The sequence below is a fragment of the Schistocerca gregaria genome, chromosome 2, assembly GCF_023897955.1.
Source record: "Schistocerca gregaria isolate iqSchGreg1 chromosome 2, iqSchGreg1.2, whole genome shotgun sequence".
Classification (NCBI taxonomy): domain Eukaryota; kingdom Metazoa; phylum Arthropoda; class Insecta; order Orthoptera; family Acrididae; genus Schistocerca; species Schistocerca gregaria.
In genome coordinates, this window is record NC_064921.1 from 493,688,962 (window position 1) to 493,712,376 (window position 23,415).

A 23,415-nucleotide genomic window follows, 5' to 3' on the forward strand; every position below is an offset into this window, starting at 1 on the left:
GTTGTGGCATAGCTGGTGATGTTTTCCTCTTTCCTTGTGTGCGGTATAAATCGTCGATATGGTGCTTCTTGAAACACCGCACACTTCTGCTAACTTGTTTCCGGAAACACCCATCATGCCAACTACGTTAGAATTCGCTTGGTACCGACGTAATGCACTCGCGACTGCGCAAAACATTGTTCTCACCAAGTCTGACACTTCCAACGTATTGAGGATATTGCATAGGCGACGTTCATGATCAAATAGAACAGCGCAACCTGCAGGCATGGTTAGCATCTGCATATATGTTCAAGTGTGCATTTCTCGCGGTGTTCAGATATTTTTGTCCAACCCCCTGTAGTTTTCCTTGTATAATAACAGATAAGAGATAGAACTCCCAACTTGAATCCGTGAGAAGTTTAACTGCCTGGAAAATAGAAGTCATAGCGGAACCCTTTGTGTCCAGAAATAACTGACACTCAATCCCATACTAAGAACATGACAAAGTGAGACAATTAATTGGGTTATAGCTTCCTCTTCATCCTATTATTATTTTTTTCTGTGCAAGGGGTTTCCTACTAATAATTTTCTCCCTTAGATAATCGTTAACATTTCTATTGGATCCGTCATGACTTAGTACCAAGAAATCTTTGTTCTATGTATCTGTTCGTCATATTTTCAGAATATTGTTTCGTGAGAACATGGAAGCTCGTCCATTATTAGCTTAGTAACAACATAAAAAAAGTCAGCTGTGTGCCGGTCCATTGCTCCTTTATTTCGTACTTGGATCCACATTTGTGGACTGTGTGTTGCTCAGCTTCAGTGAATATTTAAATGTGACTGGTGTCTTAAAGCCCATACAGGTGTGCTTAGTGCGGAAAAATGTAGCACGGTCTTCAGCACGGAGCAAACCATGTTTGTAGAGGTCACCATGTTATTATGTCTTTTGAGGGCGCCAAAGACCTATGACTAACTGAAAGGGGTCCCCAAAAGAAAGACTGACACACAGTATCGTATTTTGAGTTCCTGCATCTTATGTGTTTGATTAAATTTAAAGATAAACGTATAAAAGAGTTTAATTGGTATACAGCAAAAGCGGGCGTGATCCATCTAATCCTTATTAAAATCAGGATTAGCACTTTGTTCCGCAGACCGCTTTAATTTGAGTTCGACGAATGCTTAGTAAATTGTTTCGTACGAAATAAATGCACCCATTGATCTGTCAGAATTTTCTCGCAATCGTTCCAGCGTATGCCATCTCGTGCCACAGACACGTAATTTGGACTTCACATTCTGAAGTATAGAATGGAAGGGGATTTTCATGTGTTTACAGCTGTATAACTAAGCGTTAGAAGAAGAATTAGAATTACTGTAATCGCTCTCCGCCTAACATCCTGGCCCTGGAAATTTAAACCGCGTGTAAAACAATATACTGAGGTACAGGATGCCAAATTACTTTCACACCGTCCAGGGTCGTAACTTCCTATAATAATTACGCTTCCGCCGCCTGAGTAAGCTGCTCAATTACGAATAGACTGACAGATTTAGGAGAAGGTCATCTGAAGACAGTTCGCGTGATTATTCCAATTAACAGGGCGGAAACGTTCACGGGTAGGCGCTCGACCTCGTCTAAGCAAAGGCCTATGTCTGATGTTTAAGTTTTGCGTCTCCAGCAAATACAGTATCGCTTAAAGCAGCGCAAAGTAGTCTCTAGAAACGGCTTTAATATTCCCAACGATTCTAGCGTCCATACAATTGTCCCTTTTTATGGCGGTGGTTTTTATTTATTTATTTATTTGTTTTGGAAGGGGGCGATTGACTTCATTGATAGAGCCAAGGAAATTAAGAATTTAAAAATAATTATGTGGTTGCAGATATTTTTATTTTATTGATCGGGCAGATTTCGTGTAATTCATTCCTAATTTAACCAGTTTTCGGTATCATCGTAAATCAACGCACGTCTCTCCCTCATATGCTTCCAGCGTGTCACTGCAGGAAACAAGCTTGTTTTATACAGCATTTACCTGCCAAAACGGCGTCCACAGATGAAGCTACTGCATATAATCTCTAGATTTCACAAAAGCCCTCCTAGTCATCTTAAGCACCAAGTAACCGACAAAGACAGAGGAGACAACAGGCGAAAGCTTGAGAGTTCATTTAACATTGACCTGAGAGGAGAACTGTTAATAATTTACTCACCTTTCACGATTTCATGTTTCTGGTCTAAATCCGTTGGCAAGGAGATACTAAGGAGACGAAAAAAAAAATTTAGAATATTCTTCCACTGCACCTATGGACTATAAAAATTGACTCTATAAGATAAATTAAGTTTTCTTGCATACTCATTGATTCATTTTTCAGGATGTTACGGCGATTACTCCAATACTCGACTAATCTAGAACAGTGTAGCGATCTGGCACTGCCATGTTTTAACTGGTGTAGCGCCCTAGTGATCGGCTACTTGATATGTGTGCGCTCTTGCTGGAGCATTGGTCATCTAACTTCAGTGATGGATCGGTAACAGGAGTAATATTGCTCAAGGTTTTCTGTGCTTGATGGTATCACATTGTAGTCTTGGTGGTGGATTAGCCAAGCAAATTCAGTGTACGCGCATGTCTCCACAGGCAGTCTGCATAATGCCATAACAATCTGCAGTTGTTTCCCGCTGCCCACAGCACCAGTCAACACATTGTTTTTCACACTTCATGGTCATTCTTCAGGAGGCGTTCTCACGGCTGCCGTATAACGGAATCAGTCGGCTGCAGAAGATTATCATCGAATCAGTCCAGGTAAACTTACTGATTTTTACCGGTGTCTTTCGGATGAAAGGCCATTGGTGAGGTGATTGGTGGTGATTGTACCAATTAACGTGGTGGAAACGTATATGGGTCCGCGTGTGAAAACTGAGCGAAAAACACTGGTAAATGTTTTGTCGGGTAGCATACATAATACGAAGGAAAATTTGCAAAAAAAAAAAAAAAAAAAAAAAAGTGGCGAGGAGTCATTGGGGCTGCCACCAGAAATGGCTTCCAGATTCGTAGTGATCATGTGGTCTCGATTTTTGTTTAGGCGCGATGGAAGGGGGCGGAGGAAGTCGGATATATACTGTAGCTTCAGACGCCCCGGTTTTCGATTGCTATTGTCATTCACGATATTTTTATTCCCTTCTTTGGATAAATTTCGCCAAAATTCATATTTCATTCTACATTTAAACAGCCACTTTCCATCCCATCCTCAACGCAGTTTTCGCATCAGTTCACAACGTACCAGAGCACGCTTAACGCTTTAAGTCATTGCTCGTATTTTCATAATATTCCCTTGGTCTTTCGCAACAGCATTCTTGGATGTATTACCTAACTTTCGGGGATTACCTCTGTCGTCTTTGTCGGAAACAGTAAACTGATGAAGACGATAAAGGCAGTGGTCGGTAGCTTGAGGTTTTTTTTATCGAAACTTGATGCTGTAGGTAAAGTGATAATTTTGTATTCGTAGTTTCCCGTTTTCACTTGCGCACTGCTAACAAGTATATATCATGGTAACAGGCCGCTTCAGAGCATTGACTGCGCACCACTTTCAATGCCCCCTTGAATTCTCTGTTCCCACTTCCCCGAATTTTTCCGAAAAAATTGAAGTTTTTTCGGGATCCAAGAAAACTATGATATTGCGAAGTGACTGTAGAAAGGGAGAGCGGCCACGGCGTCAGCAGTATATCTGTTAACCACTCCCTCTTCTGTTACCTAGTCAAGGTTTTAATCAAACCATAAGAACTTCTATAGTGACGGCCGAACCGAAAATAAATTAGACGTATTTGCTGTGCATATTTCTTAAATCTTTCTATAAATTTTTCAGTTTGTTTCTTTCGCCCCCACGAAAATGATTTCTTACTGACCATCTACACTCGCGAGAAGAAAACTGAAATTGTATGTGAAGATAAATATTCGAATTCTTATCTTCCCGATACGTACGTTTTAATTTGATTGTAGAAATGAAATGGATTAAAAATTAATCGCAAACAGGAAAGGTTCGGTATCAAGCAAAGGATTAAAGTGGGAAAATGTAAGAGGAAGATGAATTTGTATGGAAGTTGCGTAGCGGAACTAACTTCACGGAGCTCAAACATACAACTCTTCTTCTCCATACAGGAAGCAATGCGCTGTCGTGATCTGAAACTTCAATTTTATGGGAAAAGTGTGTGTGGAAGTGGAACCTACGACTTTAAAAGGGTCAAATATTCTCCATTCCATGCCCAAGTGGTGTAAATTACGAAGCAAAGCAGTATGAGAGACTTCGCAGAAGCTTCCTTTTGTGATAGGTAGTGATTTTTGCCCTTGACGTATCGATATCACATTACATTTGTACATATCCTAATACTGTCAGGAGGAGGGTGGGTTTATTTTTTCTCTGTTTTGCAGTACTGGCAGAACTTCACAGGCTTTTCTGAAAGAGTATGACAACATTTGGCATACATATATCTTAAAGAGCATGCTTATATCTAGATAGATATCACTAGGACATTCAAGATCGCCGATAACTAACTCGCGCAATGGGCACCGTTACTTGCGCGACACTCCCCTGAATAAGAAACTGTACTGTGTTTCTGCCCACAGTCGGTGGTTAGTGTAGGGCGCTACTGTAGCCGCCTATTCCAGTCTACTTTCATATAGTAACCTTTAGAGTACTAAACAATTTTCTTTGTATGACAACAGGAAAAACCTGGAAGGATGAGAAAACTGTATATAGAGGGTGAACCAGGGCTCCACCGACAACTTTTCAGAGGTTGTTAGGAATACATCCTGAGTATTTTCGTGTAATTGTACCTACAAGCTCCAGCTACTCGTTACAGAGTAATTATATACGAGGGATGGTCAATAAGTAATGGAATACTTCTTTTCTCGGTCAGTTTAGGTTGAAAAAATAAAGAATTTTATTGTGGGACGTCATGGAATATTCTCGCTTGAGCTCCTATACTTTCGTGAAATTCAGGTAGTTGGCATCTGTTACGGAAATATGTCCCAAACAGAGAGCTGTCACTGAGTTTCTTTTGGCGAAAACCAGAGCATCACAAATATTCATAGGCGCTTGCAGTGTGTCTATAGAGACCTCACAGTGAACGAAAGCACGGTGAGTCGTTGGGCAGGGCGTCTGTCATCATTCCAGTAAAGTCACGCAAACCTATTCCACCTCCCGCGTGCCGGTCGGACTACAGCTGCCGTTCCTGTAATGTTGGAACGTGCGGACACACTCATTCGAGGTGATCGACGGATCATAAACACCTCACTGCACAACTGGACGACCCTGTTGGTAGTGCTGACAAGTCTGAGCACCCGAAAAGAGCTCACAAATCTTAGTAGGACTGTCCTTCCTCATCCACCTTACAGCGCGGATCTCCTAACTTTTATCTGTTCGGCCCAATGAAGGATGCACTCCGCGCGAAGCAGTACTTGGATGATGGGACGGTTATTGATGGAGCAAGACATTAGCTCCGACGTTGACCAGTAGAGTGGATAATATTAATGTCAATGTCGTCTGATTACGGCCTTCCGTCGGGTAGAACGATCGCCTTCCGTCGGGTAGACCGATCGCCAGGTGCATACAATCGACATTTGTGCACAATTTTCGATGCGTTACAGATGCAAACTTAATTTGGGGCAGGAAACCAAACACAATGCAGTAACTCTGTAACGAACCACCGGATATCGTGGGCCACAAAATACTCTTGAGGTATCCGTGAACAGCCCCTGAAAGTTTGTCGGTGGAATGCTGGTTCACCTTGCAGAACGGCGACTTGGAAAACTTGCCTCTAAAACATCACTGTTGTCCAGTTGCCGGAATTTCAAGAAGAAGAAATGCTAGGCTGCGCTCTCCTGTTCGATCAGAACTGAACCAAACTATTCCTTGCTTTCTGCGAATCAATATAAAAACTGCATTTCTGTACTAGAGTGGATGTTTTCTTCTTACAGAAAATGTATGCCTGACATTCACGTATCACAGTTTATCACATGTCAACTACGGCCGGTGGACAAATTCAGCTTTCTTGTTCTAATGTTTCCATCATCAAATTCGGCGTTAGTGTCTATCCACACATCTTTGAATTCAGAAGTGTTCACCGGCGTCTTGGTGTCATTTTATTAACCATCTTCGTCACAACGCTGCATGGAGTACTACTACTACCGAAGTAAATTTCATGACGTCCCTTAATTTTGTACACATATAGATTCCTCCCAAACGAATTGCGCCAAATGTTGTCATTCTTTTCGGAAACTCACTAATCCGAGTTAAACACTCGATTACTTTTAAGTTTGGTAGCGATCCGGCACTGCCATGTGTTGACTGGTGAAGCGCCTTGTGATCGACTACCTGCTGCGAGTAATCCTGCCCAAGTGCAGTGGCCTCCTAGCTTTAGTGGAGCATCGGTGAAAGGGGTAATGCTATTGAATTTTTTTAATTGCTTCCTAGGACACTCATCTCATTATAGTCTGGTGGCGGAGTAGTCGAAGAAAAAAATGCGTATTCGCGCATGCCTCCATAGTTGATCTGCTTAATTTCGTAACAATCTTCAGTTCTTTCCTGCTGTCCACAGCACCAGTCAACACATTGTGCTCATACTTCATGGTCATTATCATTCTTCAGGGGACCTTCACGCGGCTGCCGTATAACGGAATCAGTCAGCTGCAGAAGATAATCATCGAGTCAGTTCAGGTAAACTTCGTACTTTTTACCGGCGCCTTTAGGCTGGAGGACCATTGGTGGGGTGATTGGTGGTTTTGTGGTGAAATGCCGCTGTATAGATGTGCCTACCATTCCTGGGGTATACAGCTGCGTTCCATTTTCTAGGTTACACTTGTTTATGGTCATCGCCTTTTCTACCTGTGTGTTGTTTCGTACAAGCTACTGACCATTACAGAAAAAGCACCTTGTAAGAAACGGCCAAGTGTAAACTGTTTCTGAATAGCCAAACATCAGTTTTGTGGGCAACTGAATTCAGTTTAAAGTGCTGTCGCTACATACATCTGACATCGTCATTACTATCAGGATTTGTAGTCTTGTGGGTTGACCCAGCCTCGGTGGATTGTCGATAAGCCACATAATGAACAGCGGAAAGGTCTCTTTGCTTATGCTCCGCCAGAACCACAGTCTGGAAAGGTACGTGCCATTTTTACAGGCTGTTCTAAGTGGATTGTAACGACCATCACGTCTTCTGACCAGCATCAACAGTCGTTGCTACGTATTCAGGAAGAGCAGGAGCTCCCGATGTCGTTCCAGGTGAGTATCATTATGCTGCCTTAGACAATAGCTCGGCCTAATTGTCTGCTTATTCTTACCGGAACCCGAAACGTGATGTCTGGAATCGTCTTATCTTTTATGAGCTGTTAATCCGTTACAACAGCAATAAAAAGTGCTTTTCAGCGTAGAGGCGCACTAGGACCTGGGAGTTGCATATTGAGATCAAGTCAAGCACGCATGATTTCGAAGCATTTTAAAGCGATCGCAATGCGTAACAGTGGAGGCGCCTCGTTACCAAGCTGTGACTAAGAACTTCTCTCTACAAATTCTTGACCTGTGGAAGGAAAACCAAGACCTATCGCGATGCATGCTACGCCGCTACATGGACGCAACAGTATTTGTTTCTTTTAATTAGTTTTTCTTTCAATTCCACAATCAGTCAACGACGTTCTGTTGATGAACTCGGTGTCTGATAATTTTGGTGTGACAAACACTTGGTGCGAATTTCACTAAAACAAAATTCAGCTGTAGTGAGTGCAACATGATTGGCAGCTCTAATTAATATAGAAGATAATCAAATCGGGGAGAAAAGAAATTACCACCACCGCCTCCACCACAGTCACTAAAGTACTCGGAATCACGGCAGTACAGAGGTCTTACTACGCATTTTGGCACACCGCTAATGCTTAATATAAAAAATGATTGTAAGAATGTAGGGAGTGTGTCTACGGAAGACCCGTGTCCAGTGAAATGTGCATGTATTTTTGTTGCGGGTGGTGTGGATAAAAACAGAATGAGTTGGAACTGTCGCACTCAGTCCCACTCTCGAAAGGTACGAATGTGTCAGACAGCGCTAAACATCCTATCGCGACGCGACGGACGTATCGTTCAGACAGGATTTAAAATTGTTTGCTGCGTATGACCCTCGGTTATAGCATGTAATATTTTTTTAATGCCTTAGTCAGTCGAACATACATAAACGACTAAGAGACAAGCATCACCTTCTAGATTGAAAGTTAAATCTAGAAGTAAATTAAGTGGTTTTGATGTATAGCCTGCCACGCTGGTGGACCATTTAGTCATCTGGAACTAATCGACCAAAATCAGATGGTAATAAAAATTCTGTCTGTTGTGCTTTGCAGTATGTTCGTATCATATTTCGGAGTAGTTCTGCTGACTATTCACAAGATTGGGGGAGTATACATGTAAATGCAATTATTTGTTAAAGTAAACTTTGGAATCATTGCCCTTTTTAGTAAGGAAATTGGTAAATGTGTCATGTAATTTGTCGGTATCCTCTAGTAATAGATTTCATGCGTACAATTTCTCTACAATTTTAAGCATTTTTTTGTATTCTGTAATGCCCGTAAAATAGCCGATTCCAGCGTATGCGAGACCTTAGTTTCCCCGGCGTACACAACGTAATGTGATGGGGTTACCGACGACGTCAGTCGACAGCGTTCCCATAAGATATTTGAGCAACTGTAGTCTCTTCAGAATTGTAGCTGCAAAGTTCGAGGAGGAGCTACAGAACTGAGTACCAGGCAATTAGACAAGGTGAAAGTTTTTGTCTCCTTCCTTCAATGATTTTTTTAAAAATCTGATTCTAGATTATTGGTGTAAAGTACCATCTTGCTGATATATTCTGTAATCTTGAAAATGAAGTACCCTTAGTTTCCAGTTTCCTGAACCCTGTAGAGAGAGAGCGTCACCCACAGATCGTCGTTAGTGCAGTGGATGTTGATCATAGGTGCAGCAGGATGTTACGCCGGTAGGGAGGCGTGTTGCTAGTTAAAGTACTTACCGCTTAAATTGTTCATCAGAAAACCGTATTGATTCCGGTTAGGTCCAGTAATCTGTGGGCGTCCGGTTTGTTTGTGAGTGAGAGAGAGAGAGAATGAGAATGAGAAGTTTCCTCGCTGGAATCTGTGCAACGCCAGTGCTGCGCTGCGCTGCTTACTTGGCTGCCAAGGCAGGTGCGTAGCTGCACTCGGCCGGCTGCGACAGTTACCAGGCGCGCGCGGCCTCGGCAGACTGCTACGTACCGGCCACGCCCTCGCGTGCTGCCGCACGAGACGCCTGCGCGCAGTTGTCCCACCAGCGACTCCCGAGCGGCGCAGCCTCCGACCCGGAGATGGAGGTGCAGCGGCACGTGGCTGCTGTATCTGCGTCACCGCCAGCCTGACGAACGGCGACCGCTTTAAGGACACACAACATGCTTTAAACAGCTGCCGACGCTATAGGAATCTCCGTGGCCTGTTTCATCGTAACATCGGTCATTTGTTCCACGGATGTACACGCTTGTGGCGATTTTGAAGCACATGTAAATGCAAAAAAAAAGAGACGTAATACATTTTAATTGCATTTTTAAATAGTTTTCCTGGAAAAAGCTATCGCTGCCAACAGCAGCAGTCGTGACTAGTAGATGAGGGCGGTGGCGTCTCATTAAAATACTGCTCTTAAATTCTCACTCATTGTTTACCCAGGTTTTATTTCCCCTCATCTTTTCACCATCAGATTCATTTCCTACTCCAAAATCTCAGTGCTCTCGTGGATCAAACTAACCATACCATTGTTCAATTTTGTATTTTATGTGACAAGTACGACAAAGCGCATCACACCGCGAGAGTCCAAACTTGAGATACTTAGCAGACGGAGTTTAATGTGATGTTTTTCTTTTGCTTAATCACTGTTTCATAACTATCTTCATTCTAGCATAACGACATCTCTCTTTCGAATCTATTTCATTCTGAAATAGGAAAGTTTAAAGAGTCTTGCTTCGCAGTGGGCGTAAAAGCTCCAGAAGGAAATGTTTTGTTCGAAAGACGCGTGAGTACTTTGTATACTGTTTGCACCATGCGTACGTCTTTTTTGTGACTGCAGCAACTCTAATGCCTCCCTTCATTCCTTTTTTATGGTCATGTACTTTCTAATTAATTCCCGAAAATTAATAGGAGATATTTCCTTATACTCGAAGTCCAGTTTGTGCGGTGTAGGACTATAAGGGTTAACTAATCTCTCTCTTTACTAGGGGAACAACGTACATTTTTTTACCCTGCAGTATTTCACACACTTCAGTATCACCAGATAAATGAATTCAGTACTCAGCCTAATGTTCTCCTTATAAATTTCCCGAAAACAAGTCAGATCAATGTCCTGTAACAATTGTGTAAGTGCCGGCCGGGGTGGCCGAGCGGTTCTAGGCGGTACAGTCTGGAACCGCGCGACCGCTACGGTCGCAGGTTCGAATCCTGCCTCGGGCATGGATGTGTGTGATGTCCTTAGGTTAGTTAGGTTTAAGTAGTTCTAAGTTCTAGGGGACTGAGGACCTCAGATGTTGAGACCAATAGTGCTCAGAGCCATTTGAACCATTTTTTGAATTGTTTAAGTGCTTTCTCTCGTTCCATCCATTTGTTCTATTTTAGCGGATAAATCCATAGGCCTTTTTTCCGATAGGCAACGCGTTATTAGACTGTGACAATACGTCGTTATCGTGAAATTGTAACGAGGTTTGGATCCAATATTTAATAGTGGATTCTACCCGACAGCTGACGGAATGAGAACGATCTGGAGCCGTAGCTAAGGGATTTCAGCGTCAGTGATTTACCAGCTGCGGTAAGACTTCTATTACTAAATCAGTGTGGTGTTAGACCCGACATTCGTTGTCGCCGCTAAATAGTACACTTCTCAAACCCAACCTTTCACCTGATTCCCATCTTGTTAACACACCGCGGTATGCCATACTTCTACTGTCACATCGTTTCCTGATGGGAGAAGTATAAGCACCGATGAAATGTTAAATGCGCACCTGTCTTTGGTTACGTACGTCACGTATCGGGCGAGTAAGTGCTGCCAGATATTTGCTTCCTTGGCCGTTGTAAGAATGAAGTTTGGCGATATTTGCTTGAACCGATGTTTAAATTGTGATACGGAACCGCATAGACACACGCTGCAACTGCGGAGAGTCAACATCAACGCTTGCTTGCCGTTAGTATTCCAGCGTATCCAACGTCTCAGGCGCAGGTCAAATGCTATCTGCTGTCAGACGCGTCTTCCTCGCAGCTGCTGATTGTTGTTTTGCTCAGTTTCCATCGGCTGACTCTACAGCACAGTCCACGAAGATCGGTAATGACCTCCCGGCCCAAATGTTAAACGCTAAATTTCCTTCTTGTTCAGGGGCTTACTGTGTTTTCATGCGTACAGTTTTACGTGTAACAAAGGTAACGGGAATAAAATACATGGCCCGAAAGGTTGCCTGCGTTTTGTACGTAAACCAGACTGCAGTTAGAAAGACTCGAAGGCACGAGAAGCAAGCAATAGTTGAAAAGGGAATAAGACAGGCTTGTAGCTAATTTCTGGTGTTGTTCCATCCATCCATGTTTCGTTTGTTACAAACAGTGGAAACTCCAGGTTGCAATACCAACAATATAAAGAAACGATAAATTGCTACTTAACGTAAATTTTCTTTGATAATCTGCTTCGTCATCTGGCGAACTTTTAAACTCGATGACAGATTTCGTTTGAGGTTCATGGCAAGAATTTCATCAGTCATGGAAACAACGCTATTTGAGTGGTCGGCATTCACGTGTCAGTTCCTTCCTTCTCGTTAAGTCGTATTTAATAAGAACATGAAAGCAGCCCATCCAAGAAAGGTGTCAGAGTAATTTTGTCAAAAAGAAGAAAGCGAATCTGAAATTGGACAGAGATAGAAAAAAAGACATGGAAAGTGAATGATTTTAATTTCCCCCATTTCTACGTTGATTTTTCATTTGCATCCGACAAGAGAAATAATGGATACGAAGCGTGGTAGAGAACGCTTGTAATACTCCAATGAGTAACTGGAATCTGATCTGTCATTTCGCCTGAAAAAGTACGTTGCTGAAATAAGTAAATATCCATTCTGATTAATAACTGTATTCTTTGTTAGATTCATTTGTCATTAGTGTTGGTACCTTGATATACGAGGAGTAGTTCTGATGGTCGTCGTGGTTTTGTAACAAGTGTTAGAAGTTTTGTTTGGTCACGGTGTCTCGCTGTAGTGTCTCAGTATGGTATCTCAACATGGTATCTCAGTATAATATCGCTGCACCACACAGTGTAAGTCTCGAGTTAGAGTCCCATCGCGAGTGTAGACTGATTTTGTGGAGTAGTTGTGTTTAAATTAACAACAAACTAATTGAACCCCCCTGAGGTTCTCTATTTCCCCCAAAACATGGGAGATAGATGGATAATGCTACGAAATATTAACTTCCTCTTGATTTCTAAAAAGCACAACAGATCTACTGTTCAAACGACAAGGGAAGAATGCCTTACAGCTCAGCAACAAATTCAAGTGTTGCACCTGAATTTACAGATTTTCGTGATCACTCGTGGACGCATTTTCTGTTCCGCGCTGAAAATTGTGGTATCAGAGTGGAGGAAGGTTTAGCGGATTGTTGAATGCACAATCCGCGCCTTAGGTAATTAGGCAACTAGGTAAAAATCTAGTAGATGCAGCCTATGTCAGTTTGAGGGATATTAATCACATGGCGAGTTAAACTAACTTTTGCCGGGGACGTCTTGCGCTTCCCGGCCTCAGAAGCCTGACGTATAGTGACGCTTTCATCAGTGCTTCTTTCATGGTAGGGGGATAATCTGGTATTACCGCCGCCATTGAGCTACGCTCCGAGGAGCCTGAAAGCTCCTGGCGGTGTTTAAGAGCGCTATATTCCTTTGTGGAAAGCCCCATCGACGGCGGTTGGAAGTGTTGCAGTAGAATGGACCATATGAAGTAAGAGGTGCTTTACTGTGCCCTCAGCTCTCCTTGTAAAAGTTTAAAAACTCGCAGCCGAGTCCTTCTGGCCAACCAGTTAGTAGACGTACATGACGCCCCCTCTCCCGCGCTTACACGTTTAGATGAGCGCAATCTATTCGATCTGCTGTGGGAGCAAAGTTGAAACGGCTAAACAGTACTGTTACCATTGGATTTATTTAAGACAGTCAGTACATGTTAGCACTTTACAACCGGTTTCGGCGAGACGGAATGTAGTTCGTAGCTTTTAACTAGGTATAGTCTAAAAGAGTAAAACTAGTGTGGATTGAAAAGGTTAAATTCGGAAGATACAGTGCTCCTGGTGCTGCTGTTGCTGGTGCAACAAAAAAAAAATAATAAAAGCGTAGGCATAACAGAGGCGTAGTTTTTTCTAGGTACTACTGCTTTAACGGTAACCGCAATAAGACAAAAATCAGTATACAAAGTAACTAACTCGTACACGTACAACCATAGCAACAACGGTAGCAACCCTCATCCTTGGCCTTGTAAATGCGAGCGTGCCTATCGTCATTTTCCAAATTTCTTGTTCCCACCTGGTCAATACTAATAAATTGCCGTTAAGCGTATTTTTTCCACCACTTCTTACTAAAATTAGTATAATCCTTAACCCGGAAGCCATCAGCAGCCAGAGCTACATCGACGTCACTGGGTAAAGTCTAAGGCGCAGACTGGTTGAAAAGGCGAACCGTGAGAACAAGACGTCGACGGTAGAATCTTCGTGAAATAATTTGAATCGATGAAAAGGTGGGAAGGTACAATGGAACGGTTCTCGTTGAATCCCCCCCCCTCCCTCTCTTTCCCTGTTAATGTGAGATACCGTTAATGTGAGATACCGTTAATGTGAGATACCGTTAATGTGAGATACCGTTAATGTGAGATACCGTTAATGTGAGATACCGTTAATGTGAGATACCGTTAATGTGAGATACCGTTAATGTGAGATACCGTTAATGTGAGATACCGTTAATGTGAGATACCGTTAATGTGAGATACCGTTAATGTGAGATACCGTTAATGTGAGATAACGTTAATGTGAGATAACGTTAATGTGAGATAACGTTAATGTGAGATAACGTTAATGTGAGATAACGTTAATGTGAGATAACGTTAATGTGAGATAACGTTAATGTGAGATAACGTTAATGTGAGATAACGTTAATGTGAGATAACGTTAATGTGAGATAACGTTAATGTGAGATAACGTTAATGGGAGATAACGTTAATGGGAGATAACGTTAATGGGAGATAACTTTAATGGGAGATAACGTTAATGGGAGATAACGTTAATGGGAGATAACGTTAATGGGAGATAACGTTAATGGGAGATAACGTTAATGGGAGATAACGTTAATGGGAGATAACGTTAATGGGAGATAACGTTAATGGGAGATAACGTTAATGGGAGATAACGTTAATGGGAGATAACGTTAATGGGAGATAACGTTAATGGGAGATAACGTTAATGGGAGATAACGTTAATGGGAGATAACGTTAATGGGAGATAACGTTAATGGGAGATAACGTTAATGGGAGATAACGTTAATGGGAGATAACGTTAATGGGAGATAACGTTAATGGGAGATAACGTTAATGGGAGATAACGTTAATGGGAGATAACGTTAATGGGAGATAACGTTAATGGGAGATAACGTTAATGGGAGATAACGTTAATGGGAGATAACGGTAATGGGAGATAACGGTAATGGGAGATAACGGTAATGGGAGATAACGTTAATGGGAGATAACGTTAATGGGAGATAACGTTAATGGGAGATAACGTTAATGGGAGATAACGTTAATGGGAGATAACGTTAATGGGAGATAACGTTAATGGGAGATAACGTTAATGGGAGATAACGTTAATGGGAGATAACGTTAATGGGAGATAACGTTAATGGGAGATAACGTTAATGGGAGATAAACGTTAATGGGAGATAACGTTAATGGGAGATAACGTTAATGGGAGATACCGTTAATGTGTAGTAGAAATCAGAATTAGATACAGAACAGAATATTCTATGAAATTTTATGATAAACATTCAGTCTTAAAAAAAAAACACCATCCTCACATGGATAAATTACTCTGAAGTGAAAATATAGACTACTATAATTTTAGTTAATATTGTGTTTATACTGGTTGCTGGTGAGGAGGAAAGTTAGTTATTAGTATTTTATTAATGATCTCAGTCATAAGCAGCCATATCACAGTCATCACAGTCGCTCAAGAAAGCTATAATTAAGCGTTATTAATGATCTCAGTCATAAGCAGCCATATCACAGTCATCACAGTCGCTCAAGAAAGCTATAATTAAGCGTTACTTGTTTAATCAGAATCGGACGATGACTCCTTGTCCGCAGTCTCGATGATTCGAAGCGATCTGCAGTCCTGTGTAAATAAAATGTCTTGGTTTTCTTGCGTTGCGTAGTCAGTCGGGAAACCTCAGATCAAGCGGAAAGTTTGCTTTGATAGAGTTTAATTATCCGATGAAATAGTGAAGCTCTTGGATCTAATAATTGCAGGTTCGTTTCCAATTCATCGGAAGTTCCCTTCTGATTACCAACGAAACGACACCTCCGTGCAAATTTCCAATTAGAGAATACATATATAATGAAATTCCTTACACACCTTTGATGTAAATGCTCGGTATATATTTTCTTGAGTAGCATACAATGTATTTTCAATCTCTTTCTTCCAGTAATCTCGATAGCAAAATTACAATTACTCAATGCGGCTATTCGGCACGGAGAAGATCCTAGAAGTCCTCTCAACACACCAGAGAGAATATTACAAAGAGGAGTTACGCGCTCATGGAATAGTAATAGTACTGTACTGCTTTGCGCATCGATTCTGCGAGTATATAGATGGCCAAGTAGGAAACGTAATTCACTCATAGAATTGTGCAGGGATAATTAGTAGAATATAAAGAGATATTACACTAACTTTACATCATTGATTGACGGTTCCGTAGGTTCTTGGCATAATATTTTATGCGTTATGAATGGTAACACACACGACACTGGTGTAATGTTCTACAATCTTTGTTATTTATTTCACAAACCTATTTTCGGCTGTCACGTCAGGTACAAAGATTAATATGTGGTGCAGTGAAAAGTTTATAAGATCAAACATTTTAAACTAGTACATCTAGAGAGTGTCTACGCTCCCAAAGATGAAAAGAGTTGAAAAATGTTAGATACAAACACGTATACTCTGTAGATGCACTAGTTTAAAATCTTGTATCTTAAACAAATTTTCACTGCATCTCATATTTATATTTGTATCTGACAATGACGTAACAGCCGAATACCGATTTGTGGAATAAATAACATATATTTTAGAATATTATATAAGTGTCGAGTGTGCTGTTATTGACAATGTGATATGTCGCCTATTTACACGCAACGTCGGAGGAGAGGGAAAAAAAAAAAAATTCTCTAACGTTCCCAAAGGTATAGTCCAGCGGTTGTGGCTCCTTAGAAAAACCGTTAGCAGATTAAATTATTTCGTTCGCGTGAGGGCTGTTGTTTACCGAGCCACTTCGCTTCCGCAGTGTTACGCGTCGCACTTTAAGATGGAGAAAGCAGAGACTTGCGTGGTGGAAACAGTGAAACCGTATCGCCACGGCAAGTTGTTACGCTCTGTTCCGTAAGCAGGGACATTGCCCCTATTCGCTTTCTGATGCCAGTGGGAAATTTTCCTTATTTGGGAATGCCGTGGACATGACTGAGCTGAAGCAGAATGTACAAGAAATAGTACGAAATTGGACTACTTTGATGCAAATAAGTCGAAGCGGAAATATGCTTGAGAGACCAAAAAATCGAGATGGAATTGCTGCGCCCTCGAGTGGCTAATATTTCTTTCCCGCCCTTGGACATATGCCTGTCGACTGTTCTTAGTGGCTCACTTGTAGTTGGTTATCCATCCACATTTGTAATCCACAAACCTCCGTACAGTGCATGTCGTAGCGTACGTCATATTTCACCGATTGAGGTGGCGCAGTGGTTACCACACGGGACTCGCATTCGGGAGTACGACGGTTTTAATCTCTGTCCGACCAACCAAGATTAAGTTTTTCTTGATTTCCCTAAATCGTTCCTTTGAAACATATTTCCATACCCTTCCTCAGTTGGAGATTATACACCGTCTCTAATTACCTAAGTGTCGAAGGGACGTGAAACTCTACTCTTTCTTCCTTTTTCCCTTCCTGTCAACATTTCCTTGAGTTGCGCTGCATGTAGCATGGCGTAGGCGTTGATCGCTGGCTGGCGTGCTGCGGGTCGCCAGTTTTAACCCGACACAATCAGTTATTTGTGATTTAGTATTTGTCGCTTCTAGAAGTTTCTCGAAAATTCTTACGCTTATAATATTTGTATATTATGCAGTATTCGATGTTTGTATAAATCGCTGCACTCCCCAGTCAAGAGTTCAGTTCTGTTCTGGCTTCTCGTTGGTGTTCGTAATAAATATATTTTCAGTGCTGATGGTTGAATACCACTGACTATTCTGCTTTCGAATTTGAACTTGATTCTGGTTATGTCGTGACAATATTTTCAAATTCTGCCCTATTAAGTTCATTATTGGACGCAGGGAAAAATGACTTAATGGGCTCTGTCTTATTCTCTGGAACCCGGCGCAAGATGCACAACGGTGGCGGCATAATGGCCACTCTGTCTTCTTCGAATACACAGTCTCTATATATGGCCGGAATGGTTTCTCGAGAACGAAGTCGTTCTCTGAAGGATTCCCATTCCCCCAGTATTTCTGTTGCTATCACGAACACGTGCCTGACTTCGTTGTCACGCCTACTTGATACAGACTACAAGCACTAGACAGTACTCTAGAATTTTTTCGCCCTAGAACCTAGTATGCGAGTGCCTGTACAGATGCATTGAATTTTTTTCGGAAAACTTCCCGCAGTTTACCGGTAAATACGTACAGGATGTGATGTTTCCAAGGTGTTCACGACTAATCTTGCAATCGGACGTTATCGGGTTCTTTCTGTTTGTTACAGGTGTCAACTTACACTGGTCCTCATTTTAGGAGAGCTGCCAATCATTATACAAAGCGGACTTTCTGTACAAGCTTTTCTGCAGATCTTTAAGATAGTCGCATGGCGATACATCCCTGTACGCAACATCATTGTTAGCGAACCCCTCTGATAGCTTTGTGAGAGCAATAGAAGCCCTATTATGTTTCCTGGGGGCACACCGGAAGTTACTTTTGTGTCTGTGGAAGATTCGCCGTAAGTCACATATTCCTCCAGTCAGTAACGTATTTGCTTAACTACTCCGAATGATGGTATCTTAATTAGTAGTTAGTGACGTGCTACATTATCGAACTCCTTTAGGAAATCTACAAAGGCTGTATCTCTCTATTGTTTGCAAGACTCCGTGTTTCGAAAAAAGAAAATGTTTTTCAGATGGGTGGTTTTTCCTGAACCCTTGTTCATACTTTGAGAGAAGGTTCTTTTACTCAAGGAACGTCATAATGTTCCAGCATAATATAAGGAGCGAACAAAAAGTTTCCGTTTGAGGGCATTGCTGCAAGTATACGCAACGTAGCGCGACTTCGATGTGTTTAAATAAACATCAATGATGTTGCGTTCAGAGATGTATCATCTTACGGCAATCTTAAGGATTTGCGGGGCACCTTGGACAAAATTTCCGTTTTGTTTAATGAAAGGAAGCTCTCTACAAATGAGGATAATGTAAGTTAATACCTCCACTGGAGTCATGGGATAGCGATATACATTTACTGATGACTGTAGTATCGTGTACGTAAGGTATAAAAGGGCAGTGCATTGGCGGAGCTCTCCTTTTGTACTTTGGTGACTTACGTGAAAAGGTTTCCGACGTGATTATGGCCACACAGCGGGAATTAAGACTTTAAAGGGATATTCCATTTCGGAAATCGTGGGGAACTCAATATTCAGAGATCCACAATGTCATGAGTGTGCCGAGAATACCAAATTTCAGGAAATACTACTCACGACAGACAACCCATGCCCGCCCGTCTTTACTTAACTACAGATAGCAGTGGTATTTGCGTAGAGTTGTCAGTGCTCACAGACAAGCAACATTGCGTGGAACAACCGCAGAAATCAACGTGGGGCGTACGACGAACATACCTGTTAGGACTGTGCGCCGAAATTTGGCGTTAATGGGCTGTGACAACAGACAATCGATGTGAGGGCCTTTCCTAACAGTATATCGGCTGCAAGCGACTCTCCTGGTCTCGTGACCGTATCGTTTGGACCCCGGACGACTGGAAAAATGTGGCCTAGTCAGACAAGTCCCGATGTCAGATGGTAAGAGCTGATGGTAGATTACATTGGGGCGAAGACCCCACGAAGCCACGGATTCAAGTTGCCAACAAGGCACGTGCAAGCTAGTGGTTCCGAAATGGCGCGGGCCATTGTTTACATGGAATGGGCTGGGTCTTCTGGTTAATTTCGGCTACTTGAAGACCATTTGCAGCCATTTGTGGACTTCATGCTCCCAAACCACTATGAATGTTTTATGGATGACAATTGTTCGCAGTTTAAGAACATTCTGGACAGTTTGAGCAACTTATTTGGCCGCTAGATCGGCCTGCGTGAATCCCAACGAACATTTATGGGACATAGTCGAGAGGTCAGTTCGTGCACAATTATGGAAGGCTATAGAGGCAACATGGCTCGGTATTCTATAGGGGACTTCCAGCGACTTGAAACCATGTCACATTGAGTTGTTGCACTAAACCGATAAAATGTGAGATTACTAGAGTAGTGATGAACATCTCCCACTTCAGTTGGCGTAACTTGTGCGTTACAACATTTGCGATATGGGGACATGAAGCGCCACGGCGCCCTAGTCCACAACTGTGATTTTCGACAGACATGCTGTCTCACACACGTTATTCATCCTTCGGTGGATATCTACTGTTGTCTGCCCTTGGGCAGCCAAGGCAGGAGTAACAGCACGCTGTACCTGTTCGGGCGCATTCGGTAATGACATAGCCATAGTTCACTGTTCAGCTTTTACCGCCAGCACGTGGGATAGACACGAACGCTACACTGTTCCCTTGCCTACATATCGGAGGATAGGCAGCAGGGCAGTTACGGACTTTGTCACGCAGCAGAACACTGTTTTTTTGCCAAACGGGTATATTCAACCTGGTAAGTCGATGGGATTAGCATACCGATTTTGGACTTTGTGGTCTCCAAACGAAAACTTTTTGATTATACCTTATAGATGCTCTAGAATCCTGCAGCAGACGGATGACAAGACGTTGGTCTGTAATTCTATGCGTCCGATCTGTTATCCTTGTGCAAAAAAAAAAAATAATAATATTGACCGAGCGGTGATAATGGTTGTATTGTGACATCCGTGTGGCTGCTTCTGCCAGATACAGCAACGGAAAACACGTTGCTGATCGCGTGTCTCGTTGCGATGGTACCGGCGGCGAGTAGGTTTATCCGGATAGCGGTAGCCACCTATTTCGAGCGGCGAGCTTCGCGGCCCTGGCCCGAAAGGTGCCCCTCCATCCCCCCGCCGCCCTCCCCACCCCCTCTCTCTCTCTCTCTCTCTCTCTCTCTCTCTCTCTCTCTCTCTCTCTCTCTCTCTCTCTCTCTCTCTCTCCAGATGGATGCTGTGCTGCAGCGGCGCGTCGTTCTACGAACCTACTCCCCCCTTACACCCCACCCCACCACTACCATCTCTCCCCCTTCCAATGCTCTTGTTGTTCTCGTGCGGACGCTAACGTCCGTGACCCCCATTGCGGTGATAATGGTTGTATTTGTCGGCGGCGTCCCTCTGGCGATCCGCGCCTGTCCTGTGATTGGAAATTGCCTTTTTCGTAATAAGAGCGTGGACTAAAACGGCAACCTTCAGAGTCCTGTGTATACTTGTCCACGGACAACTCTCGACCTCTCTTGTCTCTTCATCCGAAACTGACCTGTCGTTTCACATTGTCACAGCCAAGAAAACGATTATGTCCATAGAAAATATTAACATAAATGGTAAAAAATTGTTTTGATCACCAAAATCATTTTATTTGGCGATCAAGTGTTTCACAATTTAGTGCCATGTGGTCACAGATATCTTCAGAGGCTTTATGTTGAATGTGAGTAAATACTGCAATCAGTAAAATAGCTAAAGAATGAAACTTCCTGGCAGATTAAAACTGTGTGCCCGACCGAGACTCGAACTCGGGACCTTTGCCTTTCGCGGGCAAGTGCTCCACCAACTGAGCTACCGAAGCACGACTCACGTCCGGCACTCACAGCTTTACTTCTGCCAGTATCCGTCTCCTACCTTCCAAACTTTACAGAAGCTCTTCTGCGAACCTTGCAGAACTAGCACTCCTGAAAGAAAGGATACTGCGGAGACATGGCTTAGCCACAGCCTGGGGGATGTTTCCAGAATGAGATTTTCACTCTGCAGCGGAGTGTGCGCTGATATGAAACTTCCTGGCAGATTAAAACTGTGTGCCCGACCGAGACTCGAACTCGGGACCTTTGCCTTTCGCGGGCAAGTGCTCCACCAACTGAGCTACCGAAGCACGACTCACGTCCGGCACTCACAGCTTTACTTCTGCCAGTATCCGTCTCCTACCTTCCAAACTTTACAGAAGCTCTTCTGCGAACCTTGCAGAACTAGCACTCCTGAAAGAAAGGATACTGCGGAGACATGGCTTAGCCACAGCCTGGGGGATGTTTCCAGAATGAGATTTTCACTCTGCAGCGGAGTGTGCGCTGATATGAAACTTCCTGGCAGATTAAAACTGTGTGCCCGACCGAGACTCGAACTCGGGACCTTTGCCTTTCGCGGGCAAGTGCTCCACCAACTGAGCTACCGAAGCACGACTCACGTCCGGCACTCACAGCTTTACTTCTGCCAGTATCCGTCTCCTACCTTCCAAACTTTACAGAAGCTCTTCTGCGAACCTTGCAGAACTAGCACTCCTGAAAGAAAGGATACTGCGGAGACATGGCTTAGCCACAGCCTGGGGGATGTTTCCAGAATGAGATTTTCACTCTGCAGCGGAGTGTGCGCTGATATGAAACTTCCTGGCAGATTAAAACTGTGTGCCCGACCGAGACTCGAACTCGGGACCTTTGCCTTTCGCGGGCAAGTGCTCCACCAACTGAGCTACCGAAGCACGACTCACGTCCGGCACTCACAGCTTTACTTCTGCCAGTATCCGTCTCCTACCTTCCAAACTTTACAGAAGCTCTTCTGCGAACCTTGCAGAACTAGCACTCCTGAAAGAAAGGATACTGCGGAGACGTGCGGTTCGCAGAAGAGCTTCTGTAAAGTTTGGAAGGTAGGAGACGGATACTGGCAGAAGTAAAGCTGTGAGTGCCGGACGTGAGTCGTGCTTCGGTAGCTCAGTTGGTGGAGCACTTGCCCGCGAAAGGCAAAGGTCCCGAGTTCGAGTCTCGGTCGGGCACACAGTTTTAATCTGCCAGGAAGTTTCATATCAGCGCACACTCCGCTGCAGAGTGAAAATCTCATTCTAGCTAAAGAATGTTTGGCAACAGCGAAATCACATGAGTAGAATGTATTGTGTAAATCAGTGTGTTTAGTTTTTTAGTCATCAGTCCGAGGACTGTTTTGTTACAGCCCCACATGCCGGCCTCTTCTTAGCAAGTCTCTTTATCTGAGTAACTACTGCAACCTAAATCCACTTTGAACCGGTTTGCTGTAGTGAAGCCTAGGTCTCCCTCTAGAATATCTACCCATTTTCCTCCATTACAAAATTAACTATTTCTTGACGCCTCGGTATGCTCTTCGTGCCTCTGTAGCCTGGCACTACGGTAGCATCAGGTTCACCACTGGTCAGTCAGCTATCGTATTTTCTTCGTAGCACATGTCAAGTAGTCTCCCTGAGAGTCGAACTTACTACCGTTGCGTTAGAAATGAAATAGGCCTAGGAAGATCCAGGGATATGAAATGTTTCATTTTCATATCTCGACCTTTTGTAACAAAATCTGCTTTGAAACTCATCACCAGGTACACAGACGTACTTCGTTGAAACGACAAAACCAAGAGGAAATCTTGTATCATACACTAGATCGCGTGTTAAAAACATGTAATTTGTCATACTCTGATTATACCGTGTACAACCAAAGTGGTTTATTTCTGTAATTGTCGAAGGTAGAAGCAAGAAGCAGAGGAACCTACATTTTCTCTGAAACACGGAACGATAGGTATAAGCAGCATGTCGGCGCTATGGGCATCACGAGAAGTGGGACGTGTCTTTCTATACTTAGTACGAGATACTACAGACATGAGGCCTCTAACAGTAGCATGCTTCACGAAACCAGTCAAAAGACTGATTACGACACCCCCATCCTCCCACCCACATTTCCCCCAAGAAAAAAACGAAATACTAAATCGATCAGGATAACGTTTTA

The 23,415-nt window shown here is 43.0% G+C and overlaps 1 protein-coding gene across 1 annotated transcript in view; it reads left to right on the forward strand.

The window, feature by feature from the left end:
* Positions 1 to 23,415, forward strand: part of LOC126328053 (nuclear receptor coactivator 7-like) — a 771,498-nt gene that overhangs the window by 624,903 nt on the left and 123,180 nt on the right. Inside the window, 2 exon segments of the mRNA XM_049995955.1 lie at positions 2,700 to 2,768; positions 6,610 to 6,678. Coding sequence (XP_049851912.1) covers positions 2,700 to 2,768; positions 6,610 to 6,678 — 138 coding nt within the window.